The sequence below is a fragment of the Podarcis vaucheri genome (assembly GCF_965113315.1).
Source record: "Podarcis vaucheri genome assembly, chromosome: 9".
Classification (NCBI taxonomy): domain Eukaryota; kingdom Metazoa; phylum Chordata; class Lepidosauria; order Squamata; family Lacertidae; genus Podarcis; species Podarcis vaucheri.
Genome location: NC_138767.1, coordinates 11,543,974 through 11,571,080, shown reverse-complemented (window position 1 = coordinate 11,571,080; position 27,107 = coordinate 11,543,974). Strand labels below are relative to the sequence as shown.

Here is a 27,107-nt window from a genome sequence, read left to right as displayed (position 1 = left end):
GTGCTGTTGCATTCATGTCCTGCTTTTGGACTTCTCATGGTCTTCAGTGGTCAGCCACTGCAAGAATTGGATGCTGGACTCGATGGCTGTTTGCCTGATCCAGCAGGATCTTACGTTCCTATTAGGACAAGAGTTTGGAAACTTTTTAGAAAGACAGCCCTGCAAAGAAGACAACAGTGCCTGGGTGTGAGCAGGACTCGGGGCTCAGATTTGGAATTTGTGCTAGACCAGTGTTTCCCAAACTTGGGTCTCCAGTTGCTTTAGGACTACAACTCCCATCATCCCTAGATAGCAAGACCAGTGGTCTGGGATGATGGGAATCGTAGTCCAAAAGCAGCTGGAGACCCAAGTTCAGGAAACCCCAGTCTGGACTCATGAGTAATGGAAGCTTCTTTAACTAGAAAAGGAGCTCTCCTTCCTTTTGCAATGTAACATCGCCCAATTACCCGAGCTATTTGGCACATTTTGAATAACATCTCAGTTGATAATGTAGAAATTGCACAGTAGCCGTTCAGTATAATTGTTTAATGGCTGCTAGAAGCATTCGTCTTTCTTAGTGCTAATTTGCATTCTTTGTGCTTTATTTCAAATGAGCCAAAGCAGTCACTGATGTCCACCGTTCAACTATCTCAGAAGGGCACAGTGGTTTTAAAGTGTGGTTTTGAATATATATATATATAATTACAAGATAGAAAGCATGACAACAGGGCAGCACTGCATCACTGTTTCTTCGGGCTCCTTGTGCATTTTTCCACCTTCAGGAAGACTCCCATTTGCGGTCACTGGCTGCTATATGTTGGAATTAGTAAAAGAGAAACTGGTTAAATTCCATTACTTAAGCCATGACGGTCACAGATGTTCTTCGCAGTAAGGATGGCACATTCATAAGTGGCCCTATCAGAAGTGATAAGGAACAAGTGTAGTGCCCTGGCTTGTTGTGGAGGGATTTGGGCACCCTTCACCCCCCCCCAAAAAAGTAAAAATAATACCCCTGAGTGTTCAAATTAAGCTACTTTATAATCCTTGCACAACCCAGCAAGGTGAGCTAGTATTGTCCCCATATTGCAAATGGAGAGCAGAGATTCCTTACCCTAAGGTCAGCAAGTGACGGCTGCATACTTAAACCATACATTTAAAGGACATGACTTCCACCTTGGGAGCCACAGTTTGTTGAAATTGTAGCTCTGTCGGGGGTAAGCTGCAATTTCCAAGAATCTTTGGGGGAAGTCATGTGACTTCCTTAAGGTGTGTAAGGCTTTAAAAGTGAGATCATGGTAGACGGAACTGCAGGCTTCCTCATTCATAGCACTGTCCATTTGCTGTTAGTGTTCAGGCTAAACTGGACATATAGGAAAATCATAACCTTTAAAAAACAACCACCACCACCCTACAACCTGCTTCTAGAATGAAAAATAGCACCAGGAGAGGAACCATTTTCAGAAGAGAAGCAGGAGGATGGAGGAGGAACTTGACCCTTTCCCGTAACCACTTTCCTGCTGCAACCCTCCTCGACTGCTTTCCCCCAGCAGAATTCCAGGTATATGCTGAGTTTGAACCCCATGGGAATGGTGCGTAGAAGCTGTGAAAAAGCAGGGTGTTGGGTTAAGCATCCCTCGCTGCAGCTCCTCTAAAAGGCACCTCCTACTGCTTTTCAGCAGAAAACCGTGCATGGATTATCTCAGCGATTCATGCCATCTACACAGGGATTTTGTGTTCTCTGGGACAGGGGACATTAAAGAATACTTGGTTTTTCATATTTTTCCTATGATTCAGGTGACCTGGACTATTCAGCAATAACACACAGTCATATTTTAAGGGGCAGGTGTGAAAGGTCCCCATTTCTGGAATTTTTTGGTCATCGCGGTGCCTTGGACGATGTGTGTGTGCCAAGGGGTAGTTTTTCTGGTTATACACTGAGAGTTTGGGCTGCTTGGCTTGCATTTACCCATGTAGCAAATTTCAGACTTAACTTCTGCATGAAAGATGAAGGGAAGAGCTTCAGCTCAGTGGTAGAGCATGCAAATATCCCTGGATTAAGTCTCTGGCATTTTTAGGTGGGGCTGAGCAAGGCTTGGGTCTGAAACCCCAGAGAATCGCTGCAAGTTCTTCTAGATCAGTGTTTCCCAAACTTGGGCTTCCAGCTCTTTTGGGGTTACAACTCCCATCATCCCTAGCTAGCAATTGTAGTCTGTTCTAGATTATGGTTACCAGATTTTTATCAATGAATCTGGGGACAACATTTTTTTTTAAAGCTGAGTAGCAAGAGGGAGTCAGTAGTGGGGATGGTCAAAAGACCCTGGGGCCAAACACACATGCATATTGTATAAAGGTGCAAAGCCCTTCTTTCGCACTCTGTGAAACATAAATGCGCAGAGGTTTTTTTAAAAAAACTTTGCAACAGCGCATCATGTGCCTGTGACTCTGGAGCCTTCCCCAATCTTCTTCCCCCTTCCCCCTTTGTTTTGACAGATCAGGGGAGGCCCGGGGATCACGGGCGGGCGGCCATTGCCCAGGAGGGGCCAGCCTGGTAGTGCAGTTGGCTCTGGCTGGCTTCAGGAGCTGCTTGCTGCTCACTGCTGTGGCACAGAAAAATGGCGGGTGCCACAGCAGCGAGCAGCTCCTGCAGCCAGCCAGAGCCAACTGCACTACCAGGCTGGCTCCGGGCTGCTGAGGCTGCCGCTGCCACATTTCCCGGGGACAGATTTACAAATCTGGGGCCATCCTGAGGACGGAATTTGTCCGGGGACAGATTTGCAAATCCAGGGACTGTCCTGGGAACCGGGGACGTCTTGTAACCCTAGTCTAGATGATACTAAGCTAGATTTGTGAATGCCCTGACTTGGTACAGGGCTGGTTCTTGCACCAGTGAGCAGCTTGATTAAGCATATAATATCTACATTGGCTGGATGCAGGTGAGAACAATATTAGGACCACTGCTATTTGCGTGTTGCTGGAGTTTTTTCTTATCAAAGAAAACTCCGCATTCTGCTAAATCAGGAGGCCCTCATATTTTGGGAGGCTTGGGAGCACTTCTGCAAATCTGTTGCGGGCAACATATAACACCTGTTTTGCAGAAGGAAAACTGGCACAGCTCAGAAAGTAAAAAGAGCAGAATATCTACAATCTCTCCTCAAACAAGCAAAATTCATACAAAAATGTCAAGCAAGCCCTTCCACCAAGCAGCTAAACAAACAAACAAAAACCTTTTTTTAAAAAAAATGGAGGGTCTGAGGGCCTTGGTAGGTGCCAAGGGAAGTCACCAAGGAAGCCCCAGTTGTAACTGAATATACAAAACCGTACCTCTTTATCAGCCTCTTCAGCAATTTCTGCACCCACTGGGCAGTAGGTGCCACACAGACCTGCCATTTGTTTTTCAGGGTTAATCTGAAACGTAAGGATGAGGTCATTATTAGCGTTCTTCCTTACCCTCTTCAAAATGGTAGGATGTGGGCGTGCTGGCTTCACTTACATTATTTCTGTCCTCCCGCACTGTATTCCCTTGGGAATGACTTGAATGGATTGGATCTGTTTCGGGCCAAAGGCCGTGGAGGTGTGCTTCTGGCATTTGCAACTTCCCATGTGGACTAGGTGACCCTCCATAGCAAGACCTTTGTAAAAAAAACACCATGAGAAATGCTCAGATTCCTGCACGCATAATGTTAATTTCATTCCGTGTTTATGCTTCCTTTACTATAAAAAGAGTTTAGGGTGACATGGGAGGCCCCCCTGCATTGATCCTCCCAGTAGCCCTGCGAAGTAACTTAGGCTGAGATATACTTAACAGATAGAGCAGGTCCCTATGAGCTTCACTGCTGAGCAAGGGTTGAGCCCAGATTCCCCCAGTCCTAGCAAGGGGTGGACTTGTAGGGCAGAAGGTAAGGGACCCAACGTTAGGTGCAGCCAGAGTCAAACTAACTCTAGCTTTGTCCCCATCCTCCCTGCTGAGCTTGACAAGTCACAGGAGCAGCAGATAGTAAGGAAGAAGGAGGCTGATAGGCAGTACTACCCCCCCGGACCAAGATTGTAAGAAAGAGGTCAGCCAAGTGAGATTGACTTAGGTTGGTGGGTCAGGGTCCTATTAACTAACGGAGCGGCCTCCACTGGTCTTAGCCCAATGCTCTTAGCAAATGATTATTGTAGGGGGTATGCAGTGGACATACAGTAGGTCCTTAAACAGCAAGAAAGAGATGCGCCGTTTTGCCTTACGTCCCAGCCCAATCCCTAAAGCAATTTGCAGAGCCTGTCCCATGCTGGTTCTGCAAGCAAGGGCAGACATATTTGGCTAGCTGAATAAATGATTAGCAGTGCTCAGAACCCTAAAAAGAGCAAAAGACCTACAGATGTTTCGCACGTGAGCTGGAGGGACGCTGCAGCTTGCACAGCTGACGCACGAGGAAGCGGAGGCTGCTGCGCTACCCTGCAAGTCAGCTGTTAGTCGGGGAGGCCTCAGCAAAGCCCTGCTGTGCCTCCAGCTTGCAAGGACACCCTCCCCAGAGCCTGATGTGGATGTCCTCTTCAGGCTCCAGAGAGGGTCTCCTCGTGAGCCAAGAAGACTCTCCAGGATGCTCCCGATATATGCAATTTCAGTTACATCTGCAAAGGCGTAGAGCATAACCCCCACATAAATAGGGAGTTGCCTGTACCATAAGCCTGTTGTGCAATGGGATAAACGCACATCCTTTTCATACAGGAGCGTGTACCCTAAACCCATTGAGTCCTTGTTGGGCTTTCCTCTTCATACACTTAAAGGTAAAGGGACCCCTGACCATTAGGTCCAGTCGTGACCGACTCTGGGGTTGCGGCGCTCATCTCGCTTTATTGACCGAGGGAGCTGGCATACAGCTCATGTGGCCAGCATGACTAAGCCGCTTCTGGCTAACCAGAGCAGTGCACGGAAATGCCGTTTACCTTCCCGCCGGAGCGGTACCTATTTATCTACTTGCACTTTGATGTGCTTTCGAACTGCTAGGTTGGCAGGAGCTGGGACCGAGCAACAGGAGCTCACCCCGTCGCGAGGATTCAAACCGCCAACCTTCTGATCGGCAAGTCCTAGGCTCTGTGGTTTAACCCACAGCGCCACCCATGTCCCTCACTTCATGCACTTCCAAGGGCATAAATGGGAGACTGGGGTCACATTTCTTGGCCTCATCTTGACCCTTCTGGTGCCTCAGCCCATGTGCCTCCAGCATGTTGCAAGGGTAACGTTTTGCAGCAGGAAGCCTGCTGTAAGCCTAAGGACTTCAGAGCACGAGAGAGGCAGACACCCCAGGCGACAAGGGCGCATCAAATGCGGCGGGGGGCAGGAAGCGCAGCCCTGCTCTTCCCCCTTGTGCAATTGAAATTGCATGAGGGAAGCACCCAAAAGGGGCTGTGGAAAGAGGAAGGATTGCACCTGCCCCCCCAATCTTTGAAACATTCACTTGACCCATATTTTGATTGTTTTGTGTACCGATTCATTTTCTCAAGTCCCAGAGCTTTTATGTTGTTCTGCAGCTGTGCCTTGCGAAATCCGATCTTACCTGCCGAATCAGATCTTACCAGGTGCACAGAAAATCCAAAGAGAAGTTTTGCTTAAAAAACGAGCTTCAGTTCAGCGGGTAAGATCTGATTTTTGAGAGGCACGGCTGCAGAAAAATGAGGAAAGCCCTCAGAACCAGGGGAATTAAACAATACCCAATACGATCAAAATACGGGTCAACCAAAAATGTGAATAAGCCCTAAGAACATACAGCTAGGTGCGTGGCAGTTCTTTTTTATTGTTGAATGACAAATTATGAAAGAAGAAAGAAAGAAAGAAAGAAAGAAAGAAAGAAAGAAAGAAAGAAAGAAAGAAAGAAAGAAAGAAAGAAAGAAAGAAAGAAAAGAAAAGAAAACACACATAAGTTAATGTTACATGAGTTATTTATGCTTCTAATAATACCAATAATAATACTACAATAGTAATAAGACAGTCAACTAAGCATTGACTAAATATAATGACTTTACACAAACACACAAAGAAGTTTCATATCTTGTTTTTCTATCTTATTTAAGATGAAAGAATAAAATGTGAAGTCTTCTGTATAATGACGTGAAATTCCTTTGTATTTCTATATGTCTCCAAACAGCAAATTCAGATTTATTTGTTCTTCCCCAGTTACATTTGCGAACAGAGTTATCTTTGATTTTGCCTTCCTTCTCTTTCTCAATTTGGGGGTTTATTCATATGTGGCAGACTCTGGTGACCCAGGAATTTACTGCCAAGAGGAAGAGGTTTCTCCAGGTTCTGCAAATTTTGTCCCCAACCTCTCTACATTTAATCAAAGGTCAGCGCAAACAGTTGAGTGTATTTCAGCTCTGCATCATGTACAGTAGAAAACTCTGTTATTTGTGGAGTGTGTGGTCATGTGGAGAGAGCCTGTGCCCTTGCCACTGACACATGTATACATTCTGTTTCTACCTTCTGCTGAAGTTGGTGAGAGTTGTGAGCAAACGTAATGGGTGTGATCACAATTTTCATTCAGCCACCACCACCACCCAACTTTGCAGTCACCGAATATGCAAAAGTGAATTTTGCAAACAATAATGCAACATGTTTGAGACCCGAGAGACGCGAAGCCTGCTTTGCAAGGACAGGGTATTCGTGGATTTATCTCAGTTAGGGATGGGTGAATTTGCCAGTTTCAGTCTTTCTCAGTTTCTCCTTTTTTCTGCCTTAAATCCAGTTCTCCCCATTTCCATATCGGTTTGCAATTTGTAAAAAAAGTCATCACGAAAATTCACCATCCTTTTAGTACATATTTCTCTTGCTGCATTTTAATGCAATTTTGCCAAATATACACATCTTTGCCTAATAATTTTTGCATCCCTAATATACATTTTTAGGCACACCTGCAGTACATGCATTTTAGTACACATTACTTAGCTGGAGAACTGCACTGCAAGATTCAGACAAGTTCAAATTATGAAGGAAAGCTGATTTTTGGTTCTCACATTAATCCAGCAAGTGCTAATTAGGTAGGTTTGCCTTTAAATGCAAACAGGATCAAATTTCTCCCCTATCTCTAATCTTAGTACTGTCTGTTCTGACTACACACAAGCCCAAGGTCGCTGGCTGAATCCTTTCCCCAGCTGCCTGATCCCTTCGAACGCCAGGGATTGAAGCGGAGACCTTCCACATAAAAAAAATGTGCTCTACCAATGAGCTCTGCTACCTCCCCCTGGTGCACATCATTTTAAACAAAAAGCCATCAAATAAAGTTCACAACACAAGCAATAAGATTGCAAACATAGCTCGCTTCACAAAAGGAGGAACACTGGTACCCAAAAACTCTCTATCAAGCCGACCGTGAGAGTTTATTTATTTTACGTTTCAATCCCACCTATTCTCCCAGCTGCTCAAGGTGGCATAGATGGTTCTCTCACTCCCCATTCCAGCCTCACAACAACTCTGTGAGGCAGTTTGGCTGAGAGAGAGTGTGTGTGTGATGGGTTCAAGGTCACCCGACAAACTCTGTGGTCGAGTGCAGATCAGAACCCCGGTATCCCAGGTCCTACCAGGACACTGTGTCCACTACCACTGAACTGACTCTTTTACATTACAGTGGTACCTCGGGTTACATACACTTCAGGTTACATACGCTTCAGGTTACAGACTCCGCTAACCCAGAAGTAGTACCTCGGGTTAAGAACTTTGCTTCAGGATGAGAACAGAAATCGTGCTCCGGCGGCACAGCGGCAGCAGGAGGCCCCATTAGCTAAAGTGGTGCTTCAGGTTAAGAACAGTTTCAGGTTAAGAACGGACCTCCAGAACGAATTAAGTTCTTAACCCGAGGTACCACTGTATTGTTTTATGACTCTCGTTTTTGCACTCTTGTTTCCTGCTGTAAAGGGCTGGCTCTGCCATGCGGCAGAGTAAGCAAAAAAGATCCCCTGTGTTGCAAACAGAACAATCTGACAATCCAAAAGCAACACAGTAGGCCAATAACATAATTGCAATACAGTACTTTTATATCACAAGGGACGTGGGTGGCGCTGTGGGTAAAACCTCAGCACCTAGGACTTGCCGATCGCATGGTCGGCGGTTCGAATCCCCGCAGCGGGGTGCACTCCCGCTGCTTGGTCCCAGCGCCTGCCAACCTAGCAGTTCGAAAGCACTCTTAAGTGCAAGTAGATAAATAGGTACCGCTTTATAGCGGGAAGGTAAACGGCGTTTCCGTGTGCTGCGCTGGTCCTGGCCTGCCAGAGCAGCTTTGTCACGCTGGCCACGTGACCCGGAAGTGTCTGCGGACAGCGCTGGCTCCCGGCCTCTAGAGTGAGATGAGCGCACAACCCTAGAGTCTGTCAAGACTGGCACGTATGGGCAGGGGTACCTTTACCTTTACTTTACTTTTATATCACTACTGTATGTAGTGTACGTTATCTGATTGTAAATTAAGATATAACTCAATAGTGATATAAAAGTATTGTAATTATATTATTAGCCCGCTGTGTTGCTTCTGGATTCTCAGATGAGGCAGAGTGAGGCAGCTGCCTCGGTTGGCAGATGCCGGGAGACGACAGAGAGCGATGGCAAGGGATTAGAGGGCAGAGTGGTCTATATCCCGCAGCCTGCCCTGTTCCCATATCCCCAAGCTCTTCCACTGCCATTTGGAGAGCACAGGATGCTTCCCCATTGCCATAACATCATAGAAAGATCGTTCCAATCCTCTGCCCCTCATCACTTTTATGTTGGCTTCATTTCCGATCAAGGCAGACCCACTCCCCCACAACTCCCTGCCAAAATCCCTTAACTTCTCACACCAAAAATGCTCTGGCTTATTTTTGTCCGGCTTTGATTGCGCTAGAGCCCCTTCGGACAGCAATAATGTGGAAGCCTTGGGGGACAAGCCAAAGAATAAATTGCGTTTGCTCCAGCTAGAGATGCTGAACTTACACGAATAGTTCTCCTTGCAATTGTGGATTCTAGCCCCAAACAGGTGAGTGATGGAAAGACAGTTTGCACTAGCTCAGAACACCGTTTTCATAATTAGTTAACACCTTCCAGGGTTGGCTTCTATCAAAGCCCAGCTTCAGATTCGGAGAACTGACAGTGCAAAGCTGAAAGCAGACCCATGCTACTCACCACAGAGAGGGACTATGTTGCTTGCAAGCAGTGCTAAGCCCAGGAACACCACCATCAACGACTTCATTGCGGCCGCACCTTGATATTCGAAGCGATTGTGCTTTGTGGGTGGATGAGGGGAACCTCCTCTTTATAACCACCCTGGGAAAGGGAACTTTCAGATACAGTATTAGGTGGGTGAGAGGGAATCCACACAACACATCAACAAATATATTTGTGTGAGTCTGAAAATCCCCCATGCTTTTGTCCTTCCTCAAGTCTAAATAAAGAGATGCAAATGGGAAAGAGAAACAAAGAGCCCATCCTACCCACTGACCACAAAACAACCCTCTCCTATGGCCCCATTTCTGCCGATCTCCCATTCTCTGGCCAAGCAGTGATTTCCACATCTCGGCCAATCCCAAGGGTTCCCGTTTGCGCCTGCAAAAGCTTTGGGGTGGGTGAGGTTCCAATTGGCTCGCGTCCCGTAGTTTCGCCCCGAAATCCTGTAACTTTTGATGCCGCAAATGTTCGTGGTTGGATGTGGACGTGTCCTGCTTTTGTTGTGCTGTAGTTCAAGACTTGTCCCTTCAAATAGAAAAAACACAGATAATTTGGGGAAGCATCGCAGAATTATTATTATTATTATTATTATTATTATTATTATTATTAATTTGTACCCCGCCCACTCTGGGTGGCTTCCACAAAGACAAAAAATACACTAAAATGTCACACATTAAAATCTTCCCTGAACAGGGCTGCCCTCAGATGTCTTCTGAATTTCAGGTAGTTGTTTATCTCTTTGACATCTGATGGGAGGGCGTTCCACAGGGCGGGCGCCACTACCAAGAAGGCCCTCTGCCTGGTTCCCTGTAGCTTTGCTTCTCGCAATGAGGGAACCGCCAGAAGGCCCTCAGTGCTGGACCTCAGCATCCGGGCAGAACGATGGGGGTGGAGATGCTCCTTCAGGTATACTGGGCCGAGGCCGTTTAGGGCTTTAAAGGTCAACAGCAACATTTTGAATTGTGCTCGGAAACAAGTTAATACAGCGGAATGATGTGCAGACATTCTGATATAAATCCGTTAGCAATGTGCTACTATTGCTTCAGTAACATGTTGCAGAGGACAAGCTAAAAAAAACCCCAACTCACCAGTCTGGGGCGCCTTTAATAGATGGTGTGGGAAGGAGGGAAAGTTGGTTAGAGACTGTGGCACAGGCAGAGGGGCTCATGACCCTTTGCCACTGTCTCCAGTCTCAATCAGAGTCACCCATTTCATGCGGAAGCCTTGTGACATGCTTGTGTGAAGCAAACACGTCCTGTTGCATGCGCAGGTAGCCGCCAGAGGACTTTGGCGGAGCCTCAACCCGCATGGCCCCACATAGATGGCGTGCCTAGCCTGTGGGGTGGGGCTCAAAGCCATTTTCTCCCCTGTGAAAAAAGACAGTCACGGAACCAAGAAATTACACAAAGCAAAAGAATTACCGTGAAAATCCCTGAAACAAGAAGTAATCGACTATAGAATTGAATTAAATAAAAAAATAAACTAGAATTAAGCAAAAACTTTACGGGATGCCGGCTACAAAACTCGTTGCACTAAACTAATCAGTTTCCTCAGAAGGAAATTATAAGATTTTAAGTGATATCAAACAAGCTCAAGAGCAGGACTGAAAATGCTTCCTCGAGTTTACAAAAAATGTATGAAAACCTCAATGACAAGTTTTAAACATAGCCCTATTTAAGAGAATCAGGCAGTAGTGATAAGAAATTGAAGTTTTAAGTTTCAAACAAACTCAAAAAAACAGGGCAGAAACTCAAAAAAGTTTTAAACATTGCCCTACAAAGAAATTGAGATTTAACATCAGCAGTCGGGAGCGCTTCAGCCCTGTTTTTGAGTGTCTGCCCTGTTTCTGAGTCTCTTTGAAACTTAAAATCTCGATTTTTTTTGTGTGTGGTTTCTTCTCTGTGGCATTGGTATTCCATGGTACCTTCGGCAGCTGGTTAGGCTTCCAAATTCCTGCATTGCAGGGGGTTGAAATAGATGACCCTCGGGGTCCCTTCCAACTCGGCCATGCTATGATTCAAATGTGCCCTGGGCTTGAAAAGACTGGCGACCCTTGACCTAAGAGCAACTCCTGAGGCTACAAGTGTCTTCCCACATGGACTGACTTCTTTACAAGTAGGGTAATTCCTGCTTTTGTCTACGGTACTATTTGTTTAGCGTTTTACAGGAATTGGTCTCGATCAGGCACAATAAACCATTCAAGATCTTTCCTCTTTGGTAAGGCTGGCTTTCAACTTGTACAGTGGTACCTTGGCTTAAGAACTTAATTCGTTCTGGAGGTCCGTTCTTAACCTGAAACTGTTCTTAACCTGAGGTATCACTTTAGCTAATGGGGCCTCCCGCTGCCGTTGCGCCACCAGAGCACCATTTCTGGTCTCATCCTGAAGCAAAGTTCTTAGCCCGAGTTACTATTTCTGGGTTAGCGGAGTATGTAACCTGAAGTGTCTGTAACCCGAGGTACCACTGTAGTTTAATACAGCAACTCTACTGAGAATATAAATAATAATAATAATAATAATAATAATAATAATAATAATAATAATAATAATAATAATTTATTGTTTATACCCCGCCCATCTGGCTGGGTTTCCCCAGGCACTCTGGATTGCTCACAACAGATTATTAATAACACAATAAAACATCAAGCATTAAAAACTTCCCTAAACAGGGCTGCCTTCAGGTATCTTCTAAAAGTCAGATAGTTGTTTGCTTCCTTGATATCTGATGGGGGAGTTCCATAGGGCGGGCGCCTCTACTGAGAAGGCTCTCTGCCTGGTTCCCTGTAAGCTAATTTCTCACCGGTGTGGTATAGTGGTTAAGCGCAGTAGACTCGTAATCTGGTGAACCGGGTTCGCGTCTCCGCTCCTCCACATGCTGCTGCTGGGTGACCTTGGGCTAGTCACACTTCTCTGAAGTCGCTCAGCCCCACTCACCTCACAGAGTGTTTGTTGTGGGGGAGGAAGGGAAAGGAGAATGTTAGCCGCTTTAAGACTCCTTAGGGTAGTGATAAAGCGGGATATCAAATCCAAACTCTTAGAATCATAGAATCATAGAGTTGGAATAGACCACAAGGGCCATCGAGTCCAACCCCCTGCCAAGCAGGAAACACCATCAGAGCACTCCTGACATATGGTTGTCAAGCCTCTGCTTAAAGACCTCCAAAGTAGGAGACTCCACCACACTCCTTGGCAGCAAATTCCACTGTCAAACAGCTCTTACTGTCAGGAAGTTCTTCCTAATGTTTAGGTGGAATCTTCTTTCTTGTAGTTTGGATCCATTGCTCCGTGTCCGCTTCTCTGGAGCAGCAGAAAACAACCTTTCTCCCTCCTCTATGTGACATCCTTTTATATATTTGAACATGGCTATCATATCACCCCTTAACCTCCTCTTCTCCAGGCTAAACATGCCCAGCTCCCTTAGCCGTTCCTCATAAGGCATCGTTTCCAGGCCTTTGACCATTTTGGTTGCCCTCCTCTGGACACATTCCAGTTTGTCAGTGTCCTTCTTGAACTGTGGTGCCCAGAACTGGACACAGTACTCCAGGTGAGGTCTGACCAGAGCAGAATACAGTGGCACTATTACTTCCCTTGATCTAGATGCTATACTCCTATTGATGAGGCCCAGAATTGCATTGGCTTTTTTAGCTGCCGCGTCACACTGTTGGCTCATGTCAAGTTTGTGGTCAACCAAGACTCCTAGATCCTTTTCACATGTACTGCTCTCAAGCCAGGTGTCTTCTTCTTCTTCTTCACAGTGAGGGAACCGCCAGAGGGCTCTTGGAGCTGGACCTCAGTGTCTAGGATGAACAATGGGGGTAGAGACATGTAGAGGACCCCTGGTCCTGAACGGGGTAACCGTGCCCCTGAAGGACCAGGTGCGCAGCCTGGGAGTCATTTTGGACTCACAGCTGTCCATGGAGGCACATGTTAAATCCGTGTCCAGGGCAGCTGTGTACCAGCTCCATCTGGTACGTAGGCTGAGACCCTATCTGCCTGCGGACTGCCTCGCCAGAGTGGTGCATGCTCTGGTTATCTCCCGCTTGGACTACTGCAATGCGCTCTACGTGGGGCTACCTTTGAAGGTGACCCGGAAACTACAACTAATCCAGAATGCAGCAGCCAGACTGGTGACTGGGAATGGCCGCCGAGACCATATAACACCGGTCTTGAAAGACCTACATTGGCTCCCAGTACGTTTCCGAGCACAATTCAAAGTGTTGGTGCTGACCTTTAAAGCCCTAAACGGCCTCGGTCCAGTATACCTGAAGGAGCGTCTCCACCTTCATCGTTCTACCCGGACACTGAGGTCCAGCACCGAGGGCCTTCTGGCGGTTCCCTCACTGAGAGAAGCCAAGTTACAGGGAACCAGGCACAGGGCCTTCTCGGTAGTGGCGCCCTCCCTGTGGAACGCCCTCCCACCAGATGTCAAAGAGAACAACAACTACCAGACTTTTAGAAGACATCTGAAGGCAGCCCTGTTTAGGGAAGCTTTTAGTGTTTGATGTATCATAGTATTTTAATATTCTTTTGGAAGCCGCCCAGAGTGGCTGGGGAAACCCAGCCAGATGGGCGGGGTATAAATAATAAATTATTATTATTATTATTTTGCTTGGTCATACCTAAATGTCTCAGTGGAGACCCACTGATGCTGCCCCATGCATCTCAGCTTGTCCGCAGCCATTTTCCCTGCCCACACGTGCCTGCCTTTTTACTTACAACCAATCCTGGGGGTGGTGTTGACCACCAGCTCCCTCCTCCTTAGGTTTGCCCTTGTAGAACTTAGCAGGGAGGATGAGTCAGCTCTGCCAGCTGCTGGCTTGGGCGCCCCCTGCTGTTAACCTCCCTCCTTTGTACCCCACCAGCCACCAATGATGAGTCTTCTTTCTTCTAACTCAGGATGTGTGGAAAGGGGTGGGGCCCGGATTCACACCCACACGTATGTCATGACTTGTATAGGTCAGTTGGCCCACGACCTGTCCAACATGGGCCTGATATCTGTTGCTACGTCACCACACTTCAACCGTTGTGACCAGCAAAGCATGTACAATCCCAGCAAAACATCAGGAGTTTTCATGCTTTCCAGCAGTCAGCCTTCTCCAGAATTAAGAACTCTCCTTCCCTACTCAGCAGAAATTAAAGTATGAAAATACCTAGGCTAGAATAAATCACAGGCATGCAGCTCTGCCACACACTCCCTGGCCAGTTGCAAGAGGCGGGTAGTTAGGTGTGGGACCGGATAAGGAAAACTGGAGCTTGGTGGGCCACTGTCCCCCCTTAACCTCTGCTGCACTAAAGGCCTGATGTCGAATGGTGCAGAATTGCACACATGCTATTATACATTGCAGATACAGTGGTGCCTCGCAAGACGAAAAGAATCCGTTCTGTGATTCTCTTCGTCTAGCGGTTTTTTTCGTCTTGCGAAGCAAGCCCATTGAAGGATTAGCGGATTAGCGCTATTAGCGGCTTCTAGAGGCTTTTAGCGGCTTATCTGCTGATCGGATCAGCTGATAAACGGCTTAGCGCTATTAGCGCTATTAGCGGCTTTTAGCTGCTTTTAGCGGCTTATCTGCTGATCGGATCAGCTGATAAGCGGCTTAGCGGCTTAGAAAAAGGGCGGGGAGGGGGGGGAAACCAGCAGGAACTCGCAAGACATTGTCGTCTTGCGAAGCAAGCCCATAGGAGATTCGTTTTGCGAAGCACCTCCAAAACGGAAAACTCTTTCGTCTAGCGAGTTTTCCGTCTTGCGAGGCATTCGTCTTGCGGGGCACCACTGTACCAGCAGCAGGCTAAAAACTTTGTAAAAGTATAGATTTTCAAAACCCACACATGTGAAGTTTCCAGAATGCACACAAGAGGGGGCCTGCTGCTGGATTTCCCCTAAGGGGAAATCCTGTTGGGGGGGTGCCACCACCGAGAACGCATGGCAGGCATCTCTGAATGTAGCTGCAATCAGGAGGTTAACTGCCCACCAGAGTTGCTCAGAATCACAAACTGTGTCAGGAAGTGATCGCAATAGTTTAAGGTTTTTTTGGGTTCTTGGGGGTACCCCCTGCTCTTGGGGTTAATGCGGCAAGGGAATCACCTCAATGTCTGTACCACTTCTGCTTCTGAGTCCCAGTTGAAAAGCCATTCAAATTTTTCACACGTCACATATGGCAGCATCCAGCAAACTTCTCTTCTGCTGAAGTTTCCCTTACAGGGTGGGGGGAGGATGGAGATAATCTTTACCTTAATCTTTAACTCAAATCTAACTCCCTACAACAGCAGCAGCAAAAGGTATCCATAAGTCACGGGTAGGCAAACTAAGGCCCGGGGGCAGGATCCGTCCTAATCGACTTCTCAGTCCAGCCCGCAGATGGTCCAGGAATCAGCGTGTTTTTACATGAGTAGAATGTGTGCTTTTATTTAAAATGCATTTGTGAGGCCTGCCTGGTGTTAAAGGTAAAGGTAAAGGTACCCCTGCCCGAACGGGCCAGTCTTGACAGACTCTGGGGTTTGTGCGCCCATCTCACATCTATTGGCCGGGGGCCAGCGCTGTCCGAAGACACTTCCGGGTCACGTGGCCAGCGTGACAAGCTGCATCTGGCGAGCCAGCACAGCACACGGAACGCCGTTTACCTTCCCGCTGGTAAGCGGTACCTATTTATCTACTTGCCCCCGGGGGTGCTTTCGAACTGCTAGGTGGGCAGGCGCTGGGACCGAGCAGCGGGAGCGCACCCCGCCGCGGGGATTCGAACCGCCGACCTCTCGATCGGCAAGCCCTAGGCGCTGAGGCTTTAGCCCACAGCGCCACCCGCGTCCGCACAGCGCCACCCGCGTCCGCACAGCGCCACCCGCGTTAATTATATATGTTGCAATACATATATAAAATCTTTACATATTGATACATATACATTATATTTGGAAATTCACATTTTCACATTTCATTATGTACCAACATTTATTCATTTCTTATTTCTTGCCCTGTGTCTTCCCTCCACCTGTGCATGTTATTATTTTGTAACTTTATTATTGAGATTGTAATTTTGTATCTTAATAATTAAACATTCAATCTTATATATCTGCTTAGCTTAACTTAACTGCCTGGTGTTTTTACATGAGTAGAATGTGTGCTTTTATTTAAAATGCATCTCTGGTTTATTTGTGGGGCATAGAAATTTGTTCTTTCCCCCCAAAAAAATATAGTCCGGCCCCCCACAAGGTCTGAGGGACAGTGGACTGGCCCCCTGCTGAAAAAGTTTTCTGACCCCTGCCATAAGTCCTTTCGTTGGTTTATTTGTTACCTGATCTAATGGCTGTAATTGTTTTTTTAACAGCTTTAATTACTATGCTTTTCAACTGGCTAGTGATGATGATTAGATTTATTCATGCTTTTTCTCAGCACAGGCAACTGAAAGCAACTTTGCAAAAGCAAAACAAAACTTGGATATTCATTAAAGCCAAAGGGAAGAAATGCATTTAAAAAACTCTCCCCACACACACTTTAACATGAGAACATTCATTAACAGCCAAAGACCTGGTTGCAAAGGAATAAAGATAGTGCCACAAGCAGGAGGCAAAAGGGCACCTCATTTTAGGGGGTGAAAATTAATTTTTGCAAACTTCTTCAGCGAGGGATCTTAAAAGTATGTTTTTGGGTGTGAGGAATTCAAATCTGTGATTATTTTTTTGACGGGACAACATTTAGCTTGGTAAAGTTGCGTTTGATTAGAAAACACAAACTGTTCTCAGAAAACAAAGAATTATAATTTTACCTTCTGAAAATGTCAGGTAATGCTAAACAACAATAACTTTGAGAACAGCAGCAGCTGGAAGAGAGGCATTCAGGGATTTTTTTTAATAAAAAACTTTATAAGTTGTGTGTTTTTGTTTCTCAATTTGATCCTTTTAGATGGTTTTGTATGTTTTGTAGTATTTTATGAATTGTGATTTGCTGTTATTTTTATTGATTATAGACTGGTAATTATTGTGGTTGATAAGTGTGAACTGTTAAATTATTATTTGCTGGTGTTTAATTTTACTGCTTAGTATTAGAATCTGATGGATTGTTGAATATTGCTTTGTTTGATATAAGCTGTTTATTTTAAAGTTATTGTGACTTTTATATTGGATCAGATTGTTACAATTAATGCTTGATATTTTATTGTGGGTTTTTTATGTGTTGGAAGCCACCCAGAGTGGCTGGGGCAACCCAGTCAGATGGGTGGGCTATAACTAAATAATAATAATAATAATAATAATAATTATCATCATCATCAGTATATTGTATAGCTGCAAGTAAATTTTAAATTTAAATTTAACCCAAATATCTTTTGCATTCCCAAGTCAGGTTACAACTTCTTAGCACCTCTCATTTTTGGAATTTGAAAGTTGAAAAATTCACAGTGCCTTATGGGCACAAGCACAACAGCATTTCCCACCCTTGTGATCCCCAAAAACTGGTGTTCAAAGGCATCTTGTCTTTAATATTGGCAGTGGCGTAGCGTGGGTTGTCAGCACCCGGGGCAAGGCAAGTAATTTGCGCCCCCTAACCCGTGGATTTGCGCCCCCTAACCCTAACCCCCAGATGTTGCGCCCGGTGCGGCCGGCCCCCCCTGCACCCCCCACGCTACGCCACTGAATATTGGAAATTATAAAGCAATCACGACTAGTAGTGGCTATGGACTGAGTAGCCGAATATGTGGGAGAGATACGGAAGATGTCTTTTAATTTTCTATTCTCTGAGACGCAGGAGGACAAGAAAGAAACGCAACTCAGGTTATTTTTGTTCTTAGCAAAAAACGTTTCTTCCTTTTGAGTTCTGCAATAGAAAGGAAACAGGGAAGGACAAAAATGGGGGGTTTCTTGCCAAGACCTAAACAGAGCCACAAAGGAAGTCGTTGTTCTGTCTTCACCTTTTACAACAGGACCAGCCAAGGTCTCAGGGCCTGCAAAACTGTGCAGTGGGAAAACCCTTTGCCTGTGACTAGTGGAAGTCAAACAGCGAATGATGCAAAACCCGTGCAAATTGAAGAAACATCAGAGCAAATTTCGCAGTCCAATATTCAGAGTTTTGGCAGGGCAAGGATTTCCACTTGTGCTGTTGAACTTTCTCTCCCCCCCCTTTTGCCATTCCCTCCAAGGGCCCAATTTTCCAGGGACAGTCCCAGAATTACGAAAGCCGCCCCAGCTTCTGAATTGTTCCCAGAATGTCCCTATTCCCACCAGTGCCAGATTTACGTATAAGCTAAACAAGCTATAGCTTAGGTCCCCAAAAATTTGAAGGAAAAAACCTTGAATGTACATTTCCAAAATATAAGACAAAAAACAAAATAAAACCTACATAAGCCTACATAACCAAACCTACATAACCAAAACACAAGAGTGTTTTGTGTTGTGTAGGCTCCTATGTCGTAAGTAATGGGCCCTGCCTTCTAGCCTTCTCCTAAAATATCACTGGTTTGCTATTATTATTTCATGTTATAGCAAGTTTCTAGAGGCTAGATTATGAGTCTTTGTAAATTGTGTTTCTAAAGGAACTTTTGTTATTGCCAAATGCCAGTTTGTTCGCATTATTAAGTTGTTACGAATAAAAAAATCATTTTAAGTTAGAGCTTAATAATTATTTCGCTATTAATATACTTTCCCTTAATTGTATTTCAGTTCAACAATTACTTGGATAAAAGACACGTTTTGTTATGTGCAAATGGCTTTAGAAACCTGTTAGGCAGATAAATTGCCATATAGCATATACCATATTTTTCGCTCTATAGGACGCACTTTTTCCCCTTCAAAAATGAAGGGGAAATGTGTGTGCGTCCTATGGAGCGAAGACGCCGTAGCCCCGCGACCCTCTCCCGGCTGGAGAGGTGACGCGCGGCTATGGCAGGAGCCTCTCCGCTGCGCCTTTCCGCTGCTCCCTGACCTGCTCTTTGGGGCTGGTGGTGGGCTTCCCCCCGCCAGCCCCAAAGAGCAGGTCGAAAGGAACCTGAAGCCTGGAGAGCGAGAGGGGTCAGTGCACACCCCTCTCGCTCCCCAGGCTTCCAAGGTAGCCGCCTGAACGCACCTTAAACCGCACCTTGTTTTAGAGCGGGAAAACAAGAGGGGGAAAGTTCTCCCCCTCTCTGTGCAGCGCCTCCTGCCGCTTCGCTGAAGGGGTGCTGGGCAGAGAGGGGGAGAATTTTTTTTTCTTGTTCTCCCCCCTCTAAAACAAAGTGCGTCCTATTGTCCGGTGCGTCCTATGGTGCGAAAAATACGGTATTCTACACAAAAAAACAGCGAACATTTGTTGTTGACAAATCACAGCTGGACATATAAAGGGCCCCATTACCTCCAGTAGCGTAGGGCCTCATCAAACCTAAATCCAGCCCTGGTTCCCACCTGCCCACCCTGCAGTGCTGCCACCACTGAGCGCAAGGCGGAGGTTGAGGCAGCGCTTGCACTCAGGGAGCATCCTCTTGCCTCTCCATGTCTGTTGCTGCTGCCGGCCTCCTCTCCTGGGCAGCTCATGGCGGTGGCTGGAAAGCAGGCGAGGAGGAGGAGAAACTGCTGTCACTGAAGCCCAGCCCTGTGTGACGGCCAGCTCTGAGGGGCAGACAAAGGACAGGGTCCCTTGGGCAGGATGAAAGAGGGAACAGAGCAGAGCGCAAGGAGTCAGGTGTGCGTGCAGGAGCCAGGCCCTGTGACCAATAGGATTTTGCAGGACTGGGGCCTTCCTAAGTTTGTTCTGGAGAGGCACGGCGCGGCCGCACAGGTGAGGCTGATTGGTAACTCGCAGCACCTGGTGGCAAGAGCTGGGAAGGGATATAAGGTCAGCATTTCCCTTCGGCTCTTTGCCACCGCAACACGCTCCCTGCCTTGCTGTGTTTGGCTTCTTGCTTCCTGATCCTTGAACCTCGGCTTCTTGACTCCTTGCTTCTTGATCCTCGGACCCCTGACTTTGGTTTGGGTTTTTTTTTTGCAAAAAAATTATTAGTTTTTACAATATCAATGACAAACAAAAACATAAAACAAACAAAACATAGCAAACATAAATCATAACCTTATTGAAAATAACAGTTATTTACTTTGTAAAACGACTTCCTCGTTTCCCCTTAGTGGAATTTCATTGCATATCCTTCTAACGGTTTTCCAAATCCCAATTTTAATATCCTTTAAATTAAACATTAACATCTTTAAATCTTCTCCTTCTTGTATTAAACATATTATTTTATTAGTTAACATAGATACAATCCTAAGCCCTTTAAGTATCTGGACACTATTTCCAGTTATTTTAGCTTAACAAATTTAACTAAATAATCATTAAATCTCTTCCATTCTTCGTGATGTTCCTCCTCCTTCTGGTCGCGGACTCTTTCGGTTAGATCGGCTAGCTCCATACAATCCATCATCTTCATCTGCCATTCTTCTACTGTTGGTAATTCTTGAGTTTTCCACTTTTTAGCTAACAAAATACGAGCCGCAGTTGTGGCATACAAAAATAGATTAACATCTTTCTTGGGCAATTCCGAACCTGTTATTCCAAGAAGAAAGGCCTCTGGTTTCTTTATAAATGTATATTTCAACATTTTTTTCAATTCATTATAAATCTTTTCCCAGAGGTCTTTCACCTTGGAGCAGGTCCACCACATATGAAAAAATGTTCCTTCCTTTTCTTTTCATTTCCAACATGTGTTATCACAATTATGATAAATCTTTGCTAATTTTACAGGTGTCAAATACCATCTATACATCATTTTCATAATATTTTCCTTTAACAAAGTACATGCGGTGAACTTCACCCCTTTCTTCCACAATCTTTCCCAGTCCTCAAACATTATGTTATGTTTTGTGAGGGCCCAGCCTCCTCAAATATTTTATTGTGGGGGGCAAAGTCGCCACAGCCCCTAGAAGTCAGCTACTATGTTGGAGAATAGCCTTCTACTTCTTCTGTCTCTCGTCTCCTGGCTGTTATAAGCTCCCCGTTTACCGAACCCCTCTTCCAAGCCAATCTCTAACCCCTCATCTCCCGGTGCCCACTCCTCAGTGTCCTGCCAGTTTCTTGCCAGTTTAAAAAGGTAAAGGGACCCCTGACCATTAGGTCCAGTCGTGACCGACTCTGGGGTTGCGGCGCTCATCTTGCTTTACTGGCCGAGGGAGCTGGCGTACAGCTTCCAGGTCATGTGGACAAAATGACTAAGCCGCTTCTGGCGACCCAGAGCAGCACACAAAAACACCGTTTACCTTCCTATTTATCTACTTGCACTTTGATGTGCTTTCGAACTGCTAAGTTGGCAGGAGCAGGGACCAAGCAACAGGAGCTCACCCTGTCGCGCAGATTCGAACCGCCGACCTTCTGATCGGCAAGTCCTAGGCTCTGTAGTTTAACCCACAGTGCCACCCGCGTCCCAATGTGGAAGTAGGGCATCTCTAAAGAAAGAAACTACCAAGCAGTCTTGCCTATCATCAATAAAGCGTGTTCTCCTTCATGGAGAGCATGTGTTGCGGTGGGGTCTAACAGGACACCCCCTCTTGGTTACTGGGCGGGACCATTTGGATGGCCATGACTGTGATTGGGCCAGTTGGGGTTGTTGGGGATATTTAGATGTTACCATTTAGAGGGTTGGCCTGAAGGTTATATATTCTTGGCACACAGCTTTTTTCAATCTCTTTTGCTGCGTGCATCGGATCGCCCGCCCACCCTCCCTAATTTAGGGCTGTTGCGTTTGACCTTGCTATGCCTGTCATGGGGTCGTCTGCTTTTGGGGCAGGGGCCTGGTAGGAATTTTGTCCATTTGGCAGATTGGGTGGTGCCATTTGGTTTTTGCCTGCTGCGTAGCAATTCGTCACACCTTGTAAGGTTGCGGTTAGGCATTGGTTAAAATTTGGTTGGTGGATGGGTAAGGGTTGGCGGTGCCTGCCCCTCCAATGCTGCTGCTGCAAGGGAATTCCGTTAAAGGATTCCAGGGGTTTGCCATGCTTTTGTCTGTATCCCCGGCAAGGGGCTAGGGCTGTGCAAGCCCCTGGGAGCGTGCAGGGAGGGGTGACAGTATGGTGCCCAGCCCCATTCTCTCCCCAATATTGTTTTCCCTTACTGACTTTCGCTGGAATCCGGAAGTCAGTTCTGTCCCTGGGCGGGGACAGATAGTCATATCCAATGCCTAAGCAACCACGCACATTATGTATTTTAATAAAGTGGTGGCCAAAATTATGCCAAAACCTTAAACAAACTTTTTTTGTGTGAAGTGTGATTTATTTAGGGGGGTGGCTTGGGGACCTCGACATGCAAGATCCCTTTGGCTCAGAAGGGATATAAAGGGAGCCAGAACCACTGAAATTAATAAATTTAAGTTCGCCATTACAAAGAGCTTTGACGGGTCCGTTGAGAGTAGGAACAGTATTGCCTGCAAGCATCACTATTGCATGTCAGGATTAAGCAAAATGCGCAAGAAAACTCTGGGTGTGGCCTGGCCCTTGAGTCACTGTTATGTACTGAGTTGAATAGGATCCAAAGTGCAGCAGTCTGATTGGTCCTAGAACAATAGGATTCAGAATGCAGCAGTCTGATTGGTCCAAGAACAATGCAGCAGTATGATTGGTTGGCAGGAACCACCCAATCATGCTCCAGATATAAGTGAATCCACAACCTGATTGGCTTACAGTAGAATTCCAGAATTAACCAATCATGTGCAGCCCATTGTGTAAATAATGTATATAAAGCAGATACTGTGAGGGGACTTTCATTCATTCCTCCTCACCACTATGAGCTGAATAAAGAGCATGAAATCACTTTGCAACTCTGAGTATATTTCAGTCACAGAATTCAAAGTCTACAGATAGCTGAAGAGATCTACACATTAGCTCAGAGGAGGACTGCTTTTCTTAACCCTCTTGCAAGGCTGATTTGCACAAAATTTGGCAAATGAACTGCTAGTCACTGAAAAGAACTCATTGCAACGGGACTCTCTGCCCACCAGAGCGCAGTGTGGCCTTGTGTTTATGGAGGAAAGTTCAGTGTTCTCAGACGCCTCAGACAAGAGTTGAAAGCAACAAGGTTGAAAGCAAGACAGGGAGCGCAACTTGAACATTTCTGCTTCCCTACATCTCCTCCTGAAAATGTACCCTGTGATAAAGATGTTTGCTGTTTTTCTCAGCGAGAAGTTGAGTCCTTTAAAACTCGAAAGGACTTGAGCTTCCATAGAGATCCTGACCCCCTAAACAGTGGGGGGATGAGAAGAAGAAGAAGAAGAAGAAGAAGAAGAAGAAGAAGAAGAAGAAGAAGAAGAAGAAGAAGAAGAATTAATAAATTACTTATACCTTGCCCATCCGGCTCCCAACAGATTAAAAACAGAATGAAACATCTAACATTAAAAACTTCCCTAAACAGGGCTGCCTTCAGATGTTTTCTAAAAGTCAGATTGTTGTTTATTTCCTTGACATCTGGTGGGAGGGCGTTCCGCAGGGCAGGCGCCACCACCGAGAAGGCCCTCTGCCTGGTTCCCTGTAACCTCATGTCTCTCAGTGAGGGAACCACCAGACGACCCTTGGCGCTGGACCTCAATGTCTGGGCTGAATGATGGAAGTGGAGATGCTCCTTCTGGTATACTGGGCCAAGGCCATTTAGGGATTTAAAGGTCAGCACCAACACATTGAATTGTGCTGAGAAACGTACTGGGAGCCAATGTATGATCTTGACATGCAACGCCTCCCTTTGCTATTGGATTTGCAACTTCCATCAGCCCCAGATAGCATGGAGGGCTGGAGGCCACTCACCTGGATAACATCTGCAAGGCTGCAGGTGAATTTATGGTTTTTGTGGAAGCTGCCCAGAGTGGCTGGGAAAACCCAGCCAGATGGGAGGGGTACTAATAAATTATTATTATTGTTATTGTTATTGTTATTGTTATTGTTATTATCCCTGCCTGAGGACGGACATGCGATCTGCATATGCCCAGGAACACGTCACAGCTCCCATACGTTTGGAATGATCTCTGCAATAATTTGTCCATATCAGCACAACTTCTTCAAACAAAACTGAAGGTGTTTCGTTGCTCCCAGAGGGTCTTGCTTAGGAAATCGCTGCTTTCCCCATGCATGGTCCTGGATTTCAGCCATTTTATTATTGCCATATTATTATTATTATTATTATTATTATTATTATTATTATTATTGTTGTTGTTGTTGTTGTTGTTGTTATTGTATTGCTTGCAAGCATCACTATTGCATGTCAGGATGAAGCAAAATGTGCCAGAAAACCCTGGGCATGGGCTAGCCCTTGAGTCACAGAATTCAAAGTCCTGGTATGTCCCATGGAGGACCTTACGGTCTTCAAACAAAAACACCTTGGATGTCCTGGGCCATAGGGCGCTTAGGCTGGCCTCAACCAGAGCCAGGGCTTTTTCGGCTGTGGCCCCGATCTGGTGGAACGCTCTGTCCCAAGAGACAAGGGCCCTGCGGGACTTGACATCTTTCCGCAGGGCCTGCAAGACAGAGCTGTTCCACCAGGCCTTTGGCCAGGGCACATCCTGACCCCCTTCTTTGGCAATCCTCATAGAATGCTAGCCCAATGGTTGCCACTAATTTGATTTGAACTGATTTTATAATGAATTGATTTTAGAATGCTGTATTATTTTACTGTTGTTAGCTGCTCTGAGCCCGGCTTTGGCTGGGGAGAGCGGGATATTAATTATTATTATTATTATTATTATTATTATTATTATTATTATTATTATTATTTTAAGAGATCAAGGGAGGTGTTCATGGTGAGTTCCAGCACCTCTTTTTCTAGAGAAATAGCACTGCTCAACACCAAAGTACAACCCCAAGGAATCCTCATTTGTTGTCTGAGAGAGGGAGGTGTGTGTGTTTTTGTGACTAAAGCAAAAGGCTCAACCAACCAAATTTTATTGCCCTAAGTGCATCTGATTTTGTTCCTAACATAAAATTTATTGTCATTTCAGCAGTAAAGGTAAAGGTAAAGGGACCCCTGACCATTAGGTCCAGTCGTGACCAACTCTGGGGTTGCGGCGCTCATCTCTCTTTATTGGCCGAGGGAGCCGGCGTACAGCTTCCGGGTCATGTGGCCAGCATGGCTAAGCTGCTTCTGGCGAACCAGAGCAGCGCACGGAAACACCGTTTACCTTCCCACTGGAGCGGTACCTATTTATCTACTTACACTATGACGTGCTTTCGAACTGCTAGGTTGGAAGGAGCAGGGACCGAGCAACGGGAGCTCACCCTGTCGCGGGGATTCGAACCGCCAACCTTCTGATCAGCAAGTCCTAGGCTCTGTGGTTTAACCCACAGCGCCACCCGCGTCCGTAATTTCAGCAGACAAGAAGGCAAATGTATCAATAAAACTAAGGATAATTAACCTCTTGGAGAGCTCTTTAACACAACTTTAGGGGGTGGGGAACAGATAAATTCTTAGTCAATATTGCATGCCATATTTTTGGTTGTTTTACACACAAGTAAAATGTCTGTTTGAAAAACTATTGCCAGGTAATGAAACTTAATGAAAAATCATCTTTAGAATGATACAGACTTATATATGAAAATAAAAGAGTCTGTAGGTTGACATTTTCATAGAATTGCCCTGCTAGCAAAATATAAGACTTTCACTTCTGAGTGCTTCTGTAGCTGCACCAAATGCTTGTTGTGTGAATGCCAAAACCCAGTACTCTCTAAAATCCGATTAAAAGGAGACACATCACTTAGCGAGATAAATTTTATTGTTTGACTTTTATGTACTTAAACACAGAGTAACAAAAAACCAAAACCCAATCACTTTAAATATAATCACATTCTAGCGGGATTGTAAATTAAAAAAACAACAACAGATTACAGGAAACAGCAACAGTCTGCTAGAAGATATAATAGCACGTTTTTGTTTTTTCAAATTGTCTTCATTTATGCTAACAAGTGAATTGCCACATTATTCTTCCGTGGTTCTAATCATATTGCAATACCTGCTCCAGCAGTATTTTAAATAGATTTCGATTCTGCTAGAAAGCAAGCGGTCAGGCTTCTGAAAACAGGCTCAACCAAGAAAGGCAAAACCTGAGGATTTTGGGAACTGTGTTTATGGGAAGGGAGAGACCTGCATTTCAAAACACAGAATGACAGAGAAAAATGGAGGGGGTGGAGGAAAGATATAGGGCTACAATGGCACATGTGGAACAGGCAAGCAGAACTGGAGCACTGAACCCACCCTCCACCTCTACTTTCCTGCTTGACCCCCAACCCAATCAGATTTTCTTCCAACCACACGGTGGGACAACAGTTGCCACTTCTCAACTTCAGGCGAACCTCCCTACAACCACCCATATAGTTTATCGCAATTTTGCATTTCTGAAAATCTCGCACAGCTCATACTAACGGCGTGTTAAGATATCCTGAGGATCTGCAGAAGTCTCCCTAAAACTACAATTTTGCGGAACGGTGGAGTTAGAATCATAGAGCTGGAGAAAGAGAGAGGCAGATTTTCAGAAATGCAAGCCCAATCTAATTTACGGCTCCGACAAGATTGGGGGTCTCCCCAGCAGTGGAGCAAGCCGATTGGGCGGTGCTGTGCGTCCAGGGGCAGGACCAGCTGTCATGGGGGTGGCGCCAGCCGCGGCAGGACACTCCGGGGGGCACTGAGGCGTCTGTCTGCCTGCCTCCTCCCACTCAAGCGCCCTACAGCTGAGGGGGAGGAGGTGGGCGGACCGTTTGGGGTGTGATGGCCTGGGATTCGCACTCGGAGGCTGAACCTGAGAAATCCCAGCCTGCACAGGAGTCCCCGCCTCCAGAACCAGCTGAGCCAGGGCTGGGGCCTGAGCCTGAAGGGTCCTCACCTGTGCTGGATCCTCGGATGCAGGCACCAGCTGAGTCTGCTCTGGCCCCTGAGGTGATGGAGGACCCATTGCCTGCAGGTGCTCCACTCTCAGCCCCGTCAGGGGAAGGTGAGGTTGCCTCTGGGTCCAGTAACCCTCTAGCCTCTCCTGAGCTGCAGAGGCTCAGGGCAG

The 27,107-nt window shown here is 46.0% G+C and overlaps 1 protein-coding gene and 1 long non-coding RNA gene across 2 annotated transcripts in view; both read right to left on the bottom strand.

The window, feature by feature from the left end:
• Positions 1–27,107, bottom strand: part of LOC309540149 — a 159,465-nt gene that overhangs the window by 56,333 nt on the left and 76,025 nt on the right. The gene's annotated exons all lie outside the window — the stretch shown is intronic.
• On the bottom strand, positions 511–9,226 carry LOC309540128 (alveolar macrophage chemotactic factor-like). Its single transcript, XM_082236817.1, has 4 exons — positions 9,104–9,226; positions 3,470–3,608; positions 3,301–3,384; positions 511–789 (listed from the first exon to the last, which is right to left on the bottom strand). Exons 1-4 carry the CDS (start codon positions 9,168–9,170, stop codon positions 780–782), a joined length of 300 nt encoding a protein of 99 aa, XP_082092943.1. The 5' UTR covers positions 9,171–9,226; the 3' UTR covers positions 511–779.